This window comes from Dacryopinax primogenitus, assembly GCF_000292625.1.
Source record: "Dacryopinax primogenitus strain DJM-731 SS1 chromosome Unknown DACRYscaffold_5, whole genome shotgun sequence".
Classification (NCBI taxonomy): domain Eukaryota; kingdom Fungi; phylum Basidiomycota; class Dacrymycetes; order Dacrymycetales; family Dacrymycetaceae; genus Dacryopinax; species Dacryopinax primogenitus.
In genome coordinates, this window is record NW_024467202.1 from 1,422,267 (window position 1) to 1,434,291 (window position 12,025).

The 12,025-nt window shown below is 51.5% G+C and overlaps 3 protein-coding genes across 3 annotated transcripts; all 3 read left to right on the forward strand.

Annotated features, from left to right (window-relative positions):
* Window positions 1–1,398: 1,398 nt before the first annotated feature.
* DACRYDRAFT_14894 (uncharacterized protein) lies at window positions 1,399–2,524 on the forward strand (the record flags this gene model as incomplete). Its single annotated transcript, XM_040771060.1, has 5 exons — window positions 1,399–1,700; window positions 1,728–1,776; window positions 1,884–2,279; window positions 2,317–2,419; window positions 2,469–2,524. The coding sequence occupies 5 exons, from the start codon at window positions 1,399–1,401 to the stop codon at window positions 2,522–2,524; spliced, it is 906 nt and encodes a 301-aa protein (XP_040630818.1).
* Window positions 2,525–3,786: 1,262 nt separating this feature from the next.
* On the forward strand, window positions 3,787–8,330 carry DACRYDRAFT_21317 (pyruvate carboxylase). Its single transcript, XM_040772338.1, has 13 exons — window positions 3,787–4,087; window positions 4,157–4,255; window positions 4,310–4,422; window positions 4,469–4,689; window positions 4,746–6,091; window positions 6,148–6,230; window positions 6,278–6,368; window positions 6,418–6,623; window positions 6,673–6,809; window positions 6,859–7,079; window positions 7,130–7,169; window positions 7,224–7,990; window positions 8,040–8,330. Exons 1-13 carry the CDS (start codon window positions 3,917–3,919, stop codon window positions 8,145–8,147), a joined length of 3,603 nt encoding a protein of 1,200 aa, XP_040630819.1. The 5' UTR covers window positions 3,787–3,916; the 3' UTR covers window positions 8,148–8,330.
* Window positions 8,331–8,616: 286 nt separating this feature from the next.
* DACRYDRAFT_115217 (uncharacterized protein) lies at window positions 8,617–11,237 on the forward strand (the record flags this gene model as incomplete). Its single annotated transcript, XM_040769955.1, has 8 exons — window positions 8,617–8,670; window positions 8,723–8,787; window positions 8,839–9,588; window positions 9,645–9,941; window positions 9,991–10,336; window positions 10,386–10,660; window positions 10,714–10,867; window positions 10,917–11,237. The coding sequence occupies 8 exons, from the start codon at window positions 8,617–8,619 to the stop codon at window positions 11,235–11,237; spliced, it is 2,262 nt and encodes a 753-aa protein (XP_040630820.1).
* Between the last annotated feature and the right edge of the window lie 788 nt (window positions 11,238–12,025).

Sequence of the window (12,025 nt, forward strand, 5' to 3'; positions counted from 1 at the left end):
TGCAGTATCAGCTAGCTCCTGAGGATGGGTAATTAAGATGCCATGCAGAGACTGCGGGGGGGCAAGGGGGTATGGGTCTTCCTGACCTTGGCATGCTCCTTGCAGATTCATGCCTCGACCTCCTTCTCAGCTTCAATGTTGTCATACATGTACACAACCATGAACTTCTGCTTGGGGGGCTTGACTGGCACATAGCACAGAGGAGCCACCTCATACATGGGAAGGTTGGGGTCAGAGGGAGGGTCGGAGTCACTGAACACCTCATGTTCCAGGTTGGCAGAGGACAAAGAGCAGGTGGATGCATCCAGGGTTGCATAAGAGGGTGGAGGGGAGTGAGAAGATAGAGTAGTGGCCACTCCGAAAGTCAGCAAGTTGCCTTCAGGGTTGACAGCAGATGAGACAGATATGATGTTGTTGTGTGAACTGACAGATACCACAGAGCAGGTGGCTTCCAAGCTGGTAGCTGCAGTGGTGGCAGCTGTGTCTCCCTCCAGGCAAGAGACAGATATGATGTTGTTGTGTGAACCAACAGAAACAGCAATGTTCTTCTGACCACCCCAAGCCCCCCTGCCTGGCAGCTCAGGGCTGAGGTTTACTTGAAGATGGAGCAGTACCTGATATAACATGAGGGCAAATCAAATCAATACTTGAGGGATGGTGCATACCAATGCCGCTGGGATGGGTTGAGTTGCCCACAGTACCAAGGAACAGGTACCTTGGGTATTGACCCCTGATTGAGGCCATGATGACTTTGCAAAGAGCAGTACTAATCACCAAGCACAGTTAGCCTATATAATCCATTATTGGACTTGAAGTGGACTTGCAGAAGAGTGGAATGGATCAGTTCAGCAGACAGTTTGTGATAGAGTATTACAGCAAGATGGTTGTTGAGTGGAAACAGCAAGGTCTACCATGGGGGCAATGATCATGCCCCTGAGGTCTGTGGATGGTCAGGGACTGGTGCAATGACACCAAGTCCTGTGACCCATCATCTCTCAGCTGGTAACCCTCATTGAACTTGCAACTTTCTGTTTTGAATGCTGAACCTGCTAGTCTACAATTACTGGGTACCATCATCCTAATGACTATTGGAACCTGCAATCATGAACACAAATATTTCTGGCCATTGTGCTGGCACAAATCCGGCACAGAGTAACCCAGCCTTGTGGTGATGACTGCCCAGCACCTTGTGGCCAGTCCACACAACCACATCAAGTGTTCTGGAAGACGGTATTCCTCTTGAAGCATCACATATATTGCAATAACCCATGAGTCCATCAAGCCCCCCCCTAAACTCAGAAAGAAGCCCCATGCACACACAGCCCTAACCCCTATATATCCAGACTACATATACACCCAGACCCTTGCCCCTCTTCTTCCTTCCAAACCACAACCACAATGTTTGAGTTCGACCTCATTACTGAAGCTGAAGCCCCCAACTGGAGCATGATGACATTGCCCAATGATGCCCCTGCCTCGCCCACCAACATGAAGAAGATCCAGCTGGACTTCTCCTACAACCGCAAGACTGTTGTCACCCGCATGCCATTGACTGCTGGCCCTTCTAAGGCTGAAACGATCCGTGTCTTGTCAGAGGTCAACAAGAAGGCCCCTGCCAAGGAGGGGTTGAAGGGCAAGCTTACCTTGTTCAACTATGCAGTCCTCAGGAGAGCTCATGAGCTCATGGAGGAGTTTGGTCAGTAGGTGATGGTGGTGGCGCTTCACAGTGGTATGGTGGAGGATAATGGGGTTACTGGTGAAAAGATGGAAGAAGAGGTGAGTTAGGTGCCATCCAATGCATACAGCTAGCCAAAGCTAGCTGTGATGTTGTTGTGTGAACTGGCAGAACGCCAGCCCATATAATCTTACTGACGTGAATGCAGGAGTATGAACATTATGATGGGATTGTCCATGCTGAGCCTGCCCCTGATAATGGCAAGCAGAAGGTGGAGACTGTCACTCTGGGGTACAACCTTGCTCTCTGGCCATCCAAAGCCATCTTGGAGGAATGTCACCCCCAGATTGACCTTCCCACTGCCAGGCCCATCACATATGCGGATGAGCAGGAGCATGTTGAATTTGTGGCAAAGGCATACACCTGCAAGATGCTCACTGAGAAGAAGGTCCTGCAGAAGGTCATGGCTGAGGAGAAGTTGGGTGTCAATCAAGAAGCAGAGCTCAAGACTTTGTTCTGGAAAACAGTCAAGTCTGAGACTGTGAAAGCAAAGGCAGAGGAGTGCAGGGCTGAGAAGACAGGCCAGAGACATGGGGGGGGGTATGTCCTTCAAGGCTAAGATGCTGACAGATGCTGCACAGAAAGGTTGGGAGGGGGTGAAGCAGGGAGGTAAGGTGGTGACTGGGTGGGTGGGCAAGAATGGACCCATGATCATCAAGGTGGGCAAGGCCGCCGGCACCATCTGTAAGTTCTTTCCACTTACCAGACTCTACTTTACTGATTATCATTACAGATAATACAGTCCATACAGTGACGGGGGGGAATTTGCCCTCCATCCCCAACATGTAACCTGTCCATTATGCATCCTTGTGAGGCCAGACTCTTCTCCATGTGGTTTCTCCTTGATCCTCAGTAGTACTAGTGTAGACTTGTGTGGGCACTGTTAGCCCACACAACAACATCATATCGAGAATATTGAATGCCAGCTAGTTGTTGCCAGACATAGAATATTGCATGAAGAGGTTTTCAGATCTGGCCTGGACCAGAGCAGTAAAGTAACCATAAACCTAGGGTGGCATTTCCAATGTAGTCTACAATTTCCCAGAGGCAACAAGCTCTTTCCTTCTCACCTGGAATGTAATATAGACCAGATGAGCTGGTCAGATTCAGACTGGGTCATAAAAGATTTTATTAACCTCCTAGACTACCCTATTCTACCTTAGACAAGAACAACCCGTTACGCAGTGACTTTGACCGGCCATGACAAAATGTTGGACAGCTCAGTTTGAGACCTTGTGTATTTAGAGCTATAGTTATAGTCATGGCGAACAAACTCACCCCTTGCCAACCATACACCATTAGAAAAATAAAGGATGCCCTTCGATGTATACATTTACAATCCTATCCTGACACGTTGTTCCACACCGGTTGCATGTGAATCAAATCAGGCTCGTCGAGCTCTTAGCCGGTCTACTGGCATCACCGCTGACCTGCGGGTTGTCATAAAGACAGAAAGGATGCGAGCTACATGCTACATACATCACCTGTTTGTTGATCTCCTTGGGGAACTTTCGGCTCCAGAGTGGAATACCTTCCGTCTTACTCGGATCCTCTATGGAGATCAAGGGCTACCCACGCAAAATGGACATGTATCCTCGAGCTGAGAAGGCTGACGATACTTGATCAAAATCAATATCGTCAAATTGGCTGTATGGATAAGCCGCCGGGAGAGGGGCGCTCAAGAAGCCCATCTACCCCGGAAACAAGTATCGCGTTGAATGTGAAAGAAGACCATTCAAGGGGTCGGTTAGAACCGGAGCAGTGCGCGAGAAATAACAGAATATTAATGGTGTTGCAAACCGGACCTCGACGGTCCAGGTGTACAGGGAAATGCGGACCGCTCGCAGATACTTTGGCGCATGGTCCTCTTGGCTTGAAAATTTCCCAAGAGAATGATACCATGATTCAACCATCGTCGCGGCCTATCAAGGGCCCTATTTTCGGGACTATTCTTGGAGCGATGCATCGCCGGAGGCAGAGCGCCCGGCCGGAGAACCTACCGGCGTGCCCGCCCATCGCGGTCGCCCTATCTGGGACATCTAACTGGTGGATGACGGCGAACGTCTACCGACATCTCTATCCTGACCATCCCTGTCCTTCGCTTGTCTTTCCTTTATAGCTCTCATCCTTTCCGCCGTCATCCCCCAGGAACTTAGAGTCAATCCTCAGTCAATCCCCAGGATGGCTGATAGCGTTCTTGTCGCCGAGACCAAGATACCCTTGGAGCAGCTTGTCGCCAGCTCTAGTTCTATCAGTGCGGCGAACACCCCGCTGCTGACAATCCAAGGCCTGCGCCGCAAGAATGCAGGGCACGGAGGCCAATTGACCAAGATTCTGGTCGCGAACCGGGGGGTGCGTCACAAACGCTCCATATATGCTGCTGCATCCTGACTATATGCGCCTCTTCGCGTTGCACCATAGGAAATTGCTATTCGCATTTTCAGGACCGCCCATGAACTTGCAATGCACACCGTCGCCATCTACTCGTATGAGGATCGCTTGTCGGCTCATAGGCAGAAGGTGCGCTCTAGCCCAATTGGAAACGCACAATTGGTGGGCTGATCGCATTGACAGGCGGATGAAGCATACCGCGTTGGAAAGGGGTTGACCCCTGTGGGTGCCTACCTTGCTCAGGACGAGATCGTGCGCATTGCCCTCGAACATGGCGTTGACATGATTCACCCTGGGTACGTCTGTCCTCCATTCTCCTCCACCGGCGCCAACACGTTCTAGGTACGGATTCCTCGCCGAGAATGCCCAGTTTGCGAAGAAAGTTGAGGACGCGGGTATGGCTTTTATCGGCCCCTCGCCCGAGGCCATTGATGCCCTTGGGGACAAGACCAAGGCAAGGGACATTGCTCGGGCTGCTGGTGTGCAGATTGTCCCTGGCACCCCCGGTCCTGTTGCGAATTACAAGGATGGAGAAGCATTTGTCAAGCAGCACGGTTTCCCCGGTATGCCAATTTTGCTCCTCCGCCCAGTCAATGTGAATGCTCAAACACGTTGACAGTAATCATCAAAGCCGCTATGGGTGGCGGAGGCCGTGGCATGCGTGTCGTCCGTGCCTTGGAGGAATTCCAGGCCAACTTCGATCGTGCCGTTTCCGAAGCGAAATCCGCTTTCGGCGATGGTACAGTCTTCATCGAGCGCTTTATTGAGCGCCCGAGGCATATCGAAGTGCAGCTCCTGGCTGACAGCTATGGAAACGTGGTCCATCTGTTTGAGCGTGACTGCTCTGTTCAACGCCGTCATCAGAAAGTTGTTGAAGTCGCACCTGCAACGCACCTCCCTGAGGAGACTAGGCAAGCTCTTTTCACTGATGCTCTCAAGCTTGCCAATGCCGTCGGTTACCGCAACGCTGGTACCGCAGAGTTCTTGGTCGATCAGGAGGGTCGGCACTACTTTATCGAGATCAACCCTCGTATCCAGGTGGAGCACACTATCACTGAGGAGATCACGGGTCTCGACATTGTCGCTGCTCAGATCCAGATCGCTGCCGGCGCCTCTCTTGCCCAACTCGGTATCACCCAGGAGGCCATTACCAAGCGCGGCTTCGCCATGCAGTGTCGTATTACAACTGAAGACCCAGCCGCAAACTTCCAGCCCGACACTGGTAAGATTGAAGTGTACCGCAGCGCCGGTGGTAACGGCGTTCGCCTGGATGCCAGTAGTGGCTTCGCCGGGGCCCAAATCACCCCCCATTATGACAGCTTGCTGGTCAAGGTTTCAGTTCGTGGGACGACCTACGAAGTCGCTCGTCGTAAGATGCTGCGTGCGCTAGTTGAATTCCGCATTCGTGGCGTGAAGACCAACATCCCCTTCTTGTTCCGCCTTCTGACGCATGATGTCTTCATCAGCGGCAAGACTTGGACGACGTTCATCGACGACACACCCGAGCTTTTCAAGCTCGTCCAGAGTCAGAACCGTGCACAAAAGCTGCTCGCTTACCTTGGCGATATCGCCGTCAACGGCTCCTCGATCAAAGGCCAGCAGGGCGAACCCGGGCTCAAGGACGAAATTGTCCTCCCCATCTTGGAAAATCGGGATGACCCGAACGGGGTGCCAATTGACACCACCATGCCCTGTCAAACTGGCTGGAGGAATGTTCTCGTCGAGAAGGGCCCAGAGGGCTTTGCCAAGGCGGTTCGCGAGTACCCTGGTGTGCTGATCATGGACACCACTTGGCGTGATGCCCATCAGAGTTTGTTGGCCACCAGGCTCCGCACTATCGAGATGGCGAACATTGCCAAGATCACCAGTCATGCGCTCGCCAATGCCTTCTCACTGGAGTGTTGGGGTGGAGCAACTTTCGATGTTGCGATGCGTTTCTTGTATGAGGACCCTTGGGAGCGTCTGGTGAGCGCGCATCGGTACAACAAGTACACTAGGAGCATACTAATCGTCACAACCAGCGCACGCTCCGCAAGCTAGTGCCCAACATTCCTCTGCAAGCTCTCGTCCGTGGTGCCAACGGCGTTGGGTACACCAGCTACCCGTAGGTGATATCTACCTGTCCTCGGATATGCAGCTGAACTGTCTCAGGGACAATGCCATCTATGACTTTTCCAAGCGGGCTGTGGAGAACGGCTTAGACATTTTCCGCGTTTTCGACTCTCTCAACTACTTGGAGAACGTATGCAAAGTTTCTTGGTCTGCCCATGCCTTATCTAATTCTTCCACAGATGAAGCTTGGTATTGATGCCGCCAAGAAGGCTGGTGGTGTCTGCGAGGCTGTTGTTTGCTACAGTGGTGATGTTGCGAACCTTAGGAAGACGAAATACACGCTCCAATACTACCTTGACTTTGTTGACCAGCTAGTCAATGAGGGCATTCATATTCTCGGCATCAAGGACATGGCTGGTCTCCTCAAACCTGCTGCTGCTACATCGTATGTACTTGTCTTGCGCTCTCCATAAGCATACTCACCCTCGGATCAGGCTCGTCGGTGCCATCCGCAAGAAGTACCCTGACCTCGTCATTCATGTGCACTCCCACGACACCGCTGGTATTTCCGCTGCCAGTATGATTGCTGCGGCACATGCCGGCGCTGACATTGTCGATGTTGCTATTGATAGTAGGTTCTTCACTGGATGTTTTGGAGCACAGTCTAAGATGATTCACAGGCATGTCCGGTGTGACCTCGCAGCCGTCCATGGGTGCTGTCTGCATGGCCCTCGAGCAGACTCATCTGGGAACCGGTATCCGGTACTCTGACATCCAGGCGCTCAACCACTATTGGTCGCAGGTCCGGATGCTGTACAGCTGCTTCGAGGCGAACGTCCGGGCTTCTGATTCTTCCGTATTCGCGCACGAGATGCCTGGTGGGCAGTACACCAACTTGATGGTAGGTTTCACACTAAAAAATTGCGAACAAATAACTAAGTATGCTTATAGTTCCAAGCCGCCCAACTTGGCCTGGGAACGCAATGGACACGTGAGTTGAGGGGAATACCCAATGCTAGGAATGCACACTGATGATATATCGTAGAGATCAAGCAGAAGTACATTCAAGCTAACGACCTTTGCGGGGACATCATCAAGGTCACACCGTCATCGAAGGTCGTTGGAGACTTCGCCCAGTGGATGGTTTCCAACAATTTGTCCAAGCAAGATGTTATCGACAGAGCAGACACACTTGATTTCCCATCTTCCGTCATCGAGTTCTTCCAGGGCTACTTGGGTCAACCTGTCGGTGGATTCCCTGAACCTCTTCGTACCAGGATCATTCGCAACAAGCCGAGAATCGATGGTCGTCCTGGCACTTCATTGGCACCCATTGACTTCAGGATTCTGAGGCACGAACTGCGTGCCAAGTTTGGCAAGCATATCACCGATGTGGACGTGACGTCATATGTCATGTATCCCAAGGTTTTCGAAGAATACCAAGGCTTCGTAGAGAAGTATGGTGACCTTTCAGTCGTGCCCACTCGTTATTTCCTCGGCCGCGCGGATATTGGAGAAGAGATGCACATCTCGATCGAGAAGGGCAAGACTCTCATTATCAAGCTCCTTGCTATTGGCCCTGTCGACGAGACGAAGGGTACTCGCGATGTGTGGTTCGAGGTCAATGGTGAAGTCCGTGCCGTGCCGGTCGACGACAAGTCAGCTGCAATCGAAACCGTGACTCGGGAGAAGGCCAAGGCCGAGCCAGGCTCTGTGGGTGCGCCGATGTCTGGTGTGGTCGTCGAGGTCCGCGTCAAGGAGGGACAGGAGGTGAAGAAGGGCGATATTATTTGCGTCCAGAGCGCGATGAAGGTCAGTGATGTGATTTTTGACCGAGAGCACAATCTAATTTCTTTCGCAGATGGAGAGCACGGTTTCTGCCCCAGTGTCGGGTCGCATCAAGAGAGTGCTTGTCCAAGAAGGAGACAGTATCTCACAGGGCGACCTCATTACCGAAATCGTGCACTAAACCTCGGAGGATTTGTTGTTATTGTAGGGTTTGTCAAAGACAACGGCTTGCTTGTTTCGGTGCTTGTTATTCCCATTTCTCACCAGGAGGGTCCCTGCCATGGATGCGGTGACGCCGCCTTAATGACTGCGCCGAGACGAACTGGTGTAAAGCTGTACTGCAAATTATTGTGTCAGATTGAAAAAAAATGAATCATACATTTCGAAATATTTCGCGCATGTGGGGAATATCTTCCTCCCAAGTATTGCGAAGTGGGAGTCTGCACAACTCTGACTCATCAGAAGCTAAAATCGCGACGCGCGGTCCTCAGGCTTCTGCACAGCATCACCATCGTCAATAAGTCCCGCTCCATGCCAAAGGCGGCTTGCCCTCAACATGTTATTCCACCACAACGAGTCACCGTCGTTTCCTAGTCATTTGCGATCTCCCACGCCGGGCTGGAAACTGACGGTTCGCTGGATGCCTAACAATGGAGTCAAGAGTCTCATCGGCGAAATCCGTCCGCAGAACCAAAGCTTGTGATGTGAGTAGAGCCCTGAATTCCCTAGGAGACCCGTCATCTTATTAAACGCTAGGCTTGTCATCGGCGGAAGATACGTTGTGATGGGGAGGAAGGCAGCCCCCAACCATGCTCATATTGGTGAGCAAATCTCCATATCATTTGAGTGAGACAGCTCATTGTGTTCGACAGCGTGAAGAATAGCTATGAATGTCATTTCACCTTCCGCCCAAACAAATGGCCGCCATCGAAGACTTACGTCGACGGTCTAGAGAGACGAGTTGACTACCTAGAACGCCGAGTCGACACTCTCAAGCGGGAAGTTGAGCGCCTGAGGCAAGGCGGAGTGGGTACCTCTGGGTATGCCTCCTCTGAGTCCGATGAATTCGAATCTGTTTCCCCGCCAAATGACGACGAAGACGACCAAACGGCCGAACAGCTGCGGGAGATCACTGAGCGATACGAAGGCCTCTGGCTTCAACCTCCTACGGGTATGAAGGCTAGCCAAGAACCGCGAATGTACCATGGACGAGCCTCACACATCCATATTCTCGACCAACAGATTGCAGCACTCGGCCAGCAGAGCTTGGACAAGGTCAAGGCATTCCGCCTTCATATTCGCCCAGAGTTTCAATATCTTGATCCGGATTTATTCGATTCTCATGTCGACTTGAATTTAGCCCCTCCCTCGTGGCCTGAGCCGGACCTCGCTCAGATACTGATCAACGCGTTCTTCACCCGATATAATAACGTCTTCCCGCTACTGCACAAACCGACATTTATGAGACAATATGCAGACCCGGCTCTCAGACAAGATCGAGACTGGGTTGCAATTGCCTTCGGAGTGTTCGCGCTTGCATCAAAATATGTGGAAGATCCGAGGGTTCTGCCAGAGTCGGGAAGTTGGTATAGCGCTGGACAGAAGTTTTGGAAAGAAATGAGGTACGATTAGTATAAATCGTGTGAGATCACAATGTCTGATGCATCTGTTCACATAGGCGTGTCATGTCCCAACTGTATGCACCTCCGACCCTCTTCAGACTCCAAGCCATCGTCCTTTTTACATGGTACTTCAGCGGAACCTCCCTGTTCCCTTCGGCAGGGTGGGGAATCATGGCCCTTGCCATACGTTATGCTCAAGACGCTGGCATGCATCTCAAAAAGGAATGGACGAAGCGCGCGGCAGCACACCCATTTGAATACGAGATGCGGAAGAGGGTGTTTTGGGTGCTGTACTTGATGGAGAGGACCATCGGGCTTGAGATGGATAGAAGTTTCTGCTTGCAGGAAGACGAGTTCGTCTGTTTACACACGATGTGATACTTCATCGCTGACACAGTGTAGGCTTGATGTCGACCTTCCGCTCGAGCTGGACGATGCCGGCCTGGACCTGCTGCAGCAGGGTGAAATTGATCCCCCAGGATTCTCGTTAATAATAGCAACATTCAACGCTCGGATGCGTCTTCTGAGCTTCGGTAGTCGCAAGCGAACGGAGCTCCGAACTATCCGCCGTTTGACGAAGGAACAAGATGTCATTAAACGGGAACGGTACTGGCTGCAAAGCATCAGGAACAAGCTTGATCATTTCATTGCGAACATACCAGACAACCTGAAATATGATGAGAATGAGAAGGACGATGATGACTTCCTGTCTCGTGCGCTCTTGAAACTACAGTATCATCAGATTCAGGTGAGACCTACTGACCCAATGATCCCCAGCCCCAACTCACTCTCCGTAGTTCGCCATGTATCGACCTTTCCTGTCTCGTTCGAAAAGAGCGACACATCCCTCAGAACCAATACTCGACACTTGCTGCCAAATTTCCCGATCTGTGGCGCATACGCTTGATGTCATGCGTCGACGCAACCTCATGATGGGCCGGATCCACGAGACCGCTCTTGGAGGATTCGTGGCTGGCAATGTTTTGCTCATCAATATGTGGGAAAACAAGAATTACGATCATATGGATGATGTGGAGAAGTGTATCCAAGCGATCCAAGCCATTGAACACAGGTACGTTTCTATCCTTAAACAGCACTGACCTTTGAACTTGATCCTTCGCTTAGGTGGCAATGGCCAGGACGCGTTCATGATGTACTTTGCAATCTTCGCGAGATCATTCGGATCAGTATTGGAAATCTTGCCGAGCCCGGAAAGCAAGAGGAAATCATGCCCCCCGATTCCAATGTGTCCACAGTAACCGCAATCCAGTCGCAGAAGGTTCGCATATGCATCTTGATATTGCATGCTCAACTAACACGATTCCCAGAATGTGCTCTCGTCCATCGAGTCCAACGCGTCGCTGGCAGCCGTGCCCTTCTGCCCCCCTGCACCTACCGTTACGGATGATATCATATCCCCAACCCTGCAAGACTTCTTAACCCCTCCGCAAACATTGGATCAACTCATGTTTGACGATCAAATTATGTCAATATCTGATTGGGCTTATCCCACCGACGTTCAGACACCCGTGGATTCCGAGTTTGCGGATTGGCTCAACAGCATGATATTTTCTGTCCCGCTTCCAGGGTCAGACCCAAATACGTCGACAACTTTCTTCAACACTGAAGTAGGTGTCCACCCCTCATAGACTCAAATTATCTGTATTATGCATGCCTGCGTTGCTATCTCCGTCCCCCCTCTTTGTATGTATCGTTTGGCCGCCTGCCATTTGTATTACCAAGACCGCATGTACTTATTGTTGCACCATTCAATACGCGCCTGTCACATGTACCATCCCGCTGTATTCTGGCCGGTTGCTCCCGCTCACCGTTCTCCTGACACAAACTGTCTGGGTGTCGACCAAGTGCTCCTCGAGCTCTGTACAAATGGATCCCTGCCTGATCTACCTGATTTTCTTCTATTCCGGTCTTTGCAATGCGCATGTAGAACGGCCTGCCGATGTGGCGAGAAATGCCTTGACACCGACCCCCCTGTTGTGGGACTCCCCTCCTGATCCGGATTCCACTGGTCCTCTTATCTTTGATGCGGCAGCTCACTTGTTACACCATGATTCTAACGTGCACCATCGCAATGGTCTGTTTTGGAATTATGACAACGTGCTGGTCATGCTGACATGGTTAAAGGGCATACTGTGGTTCCTGTCACTGTGTCTGTAGGGACATTACTGTATCACGGGAGGAATGGTCTCCTCGCTCCGGCTCCTCCAACGGGTGCGGAGTGGCTCGCCTTCCACATCGATCACGCATTGGCCCTCTCAGCATTTCAAGGGCATCTGCACACATATTCAGCCGAACGCGATCTGCGACTACTCTACTTCGATGGAGTGTCTGCGGCCATTCTTCCAACGGGAACCCAAGACACTCAAGATATTATTATCTATGGGAACGTCTCCGAATTTCATCGCGAGCCATATGC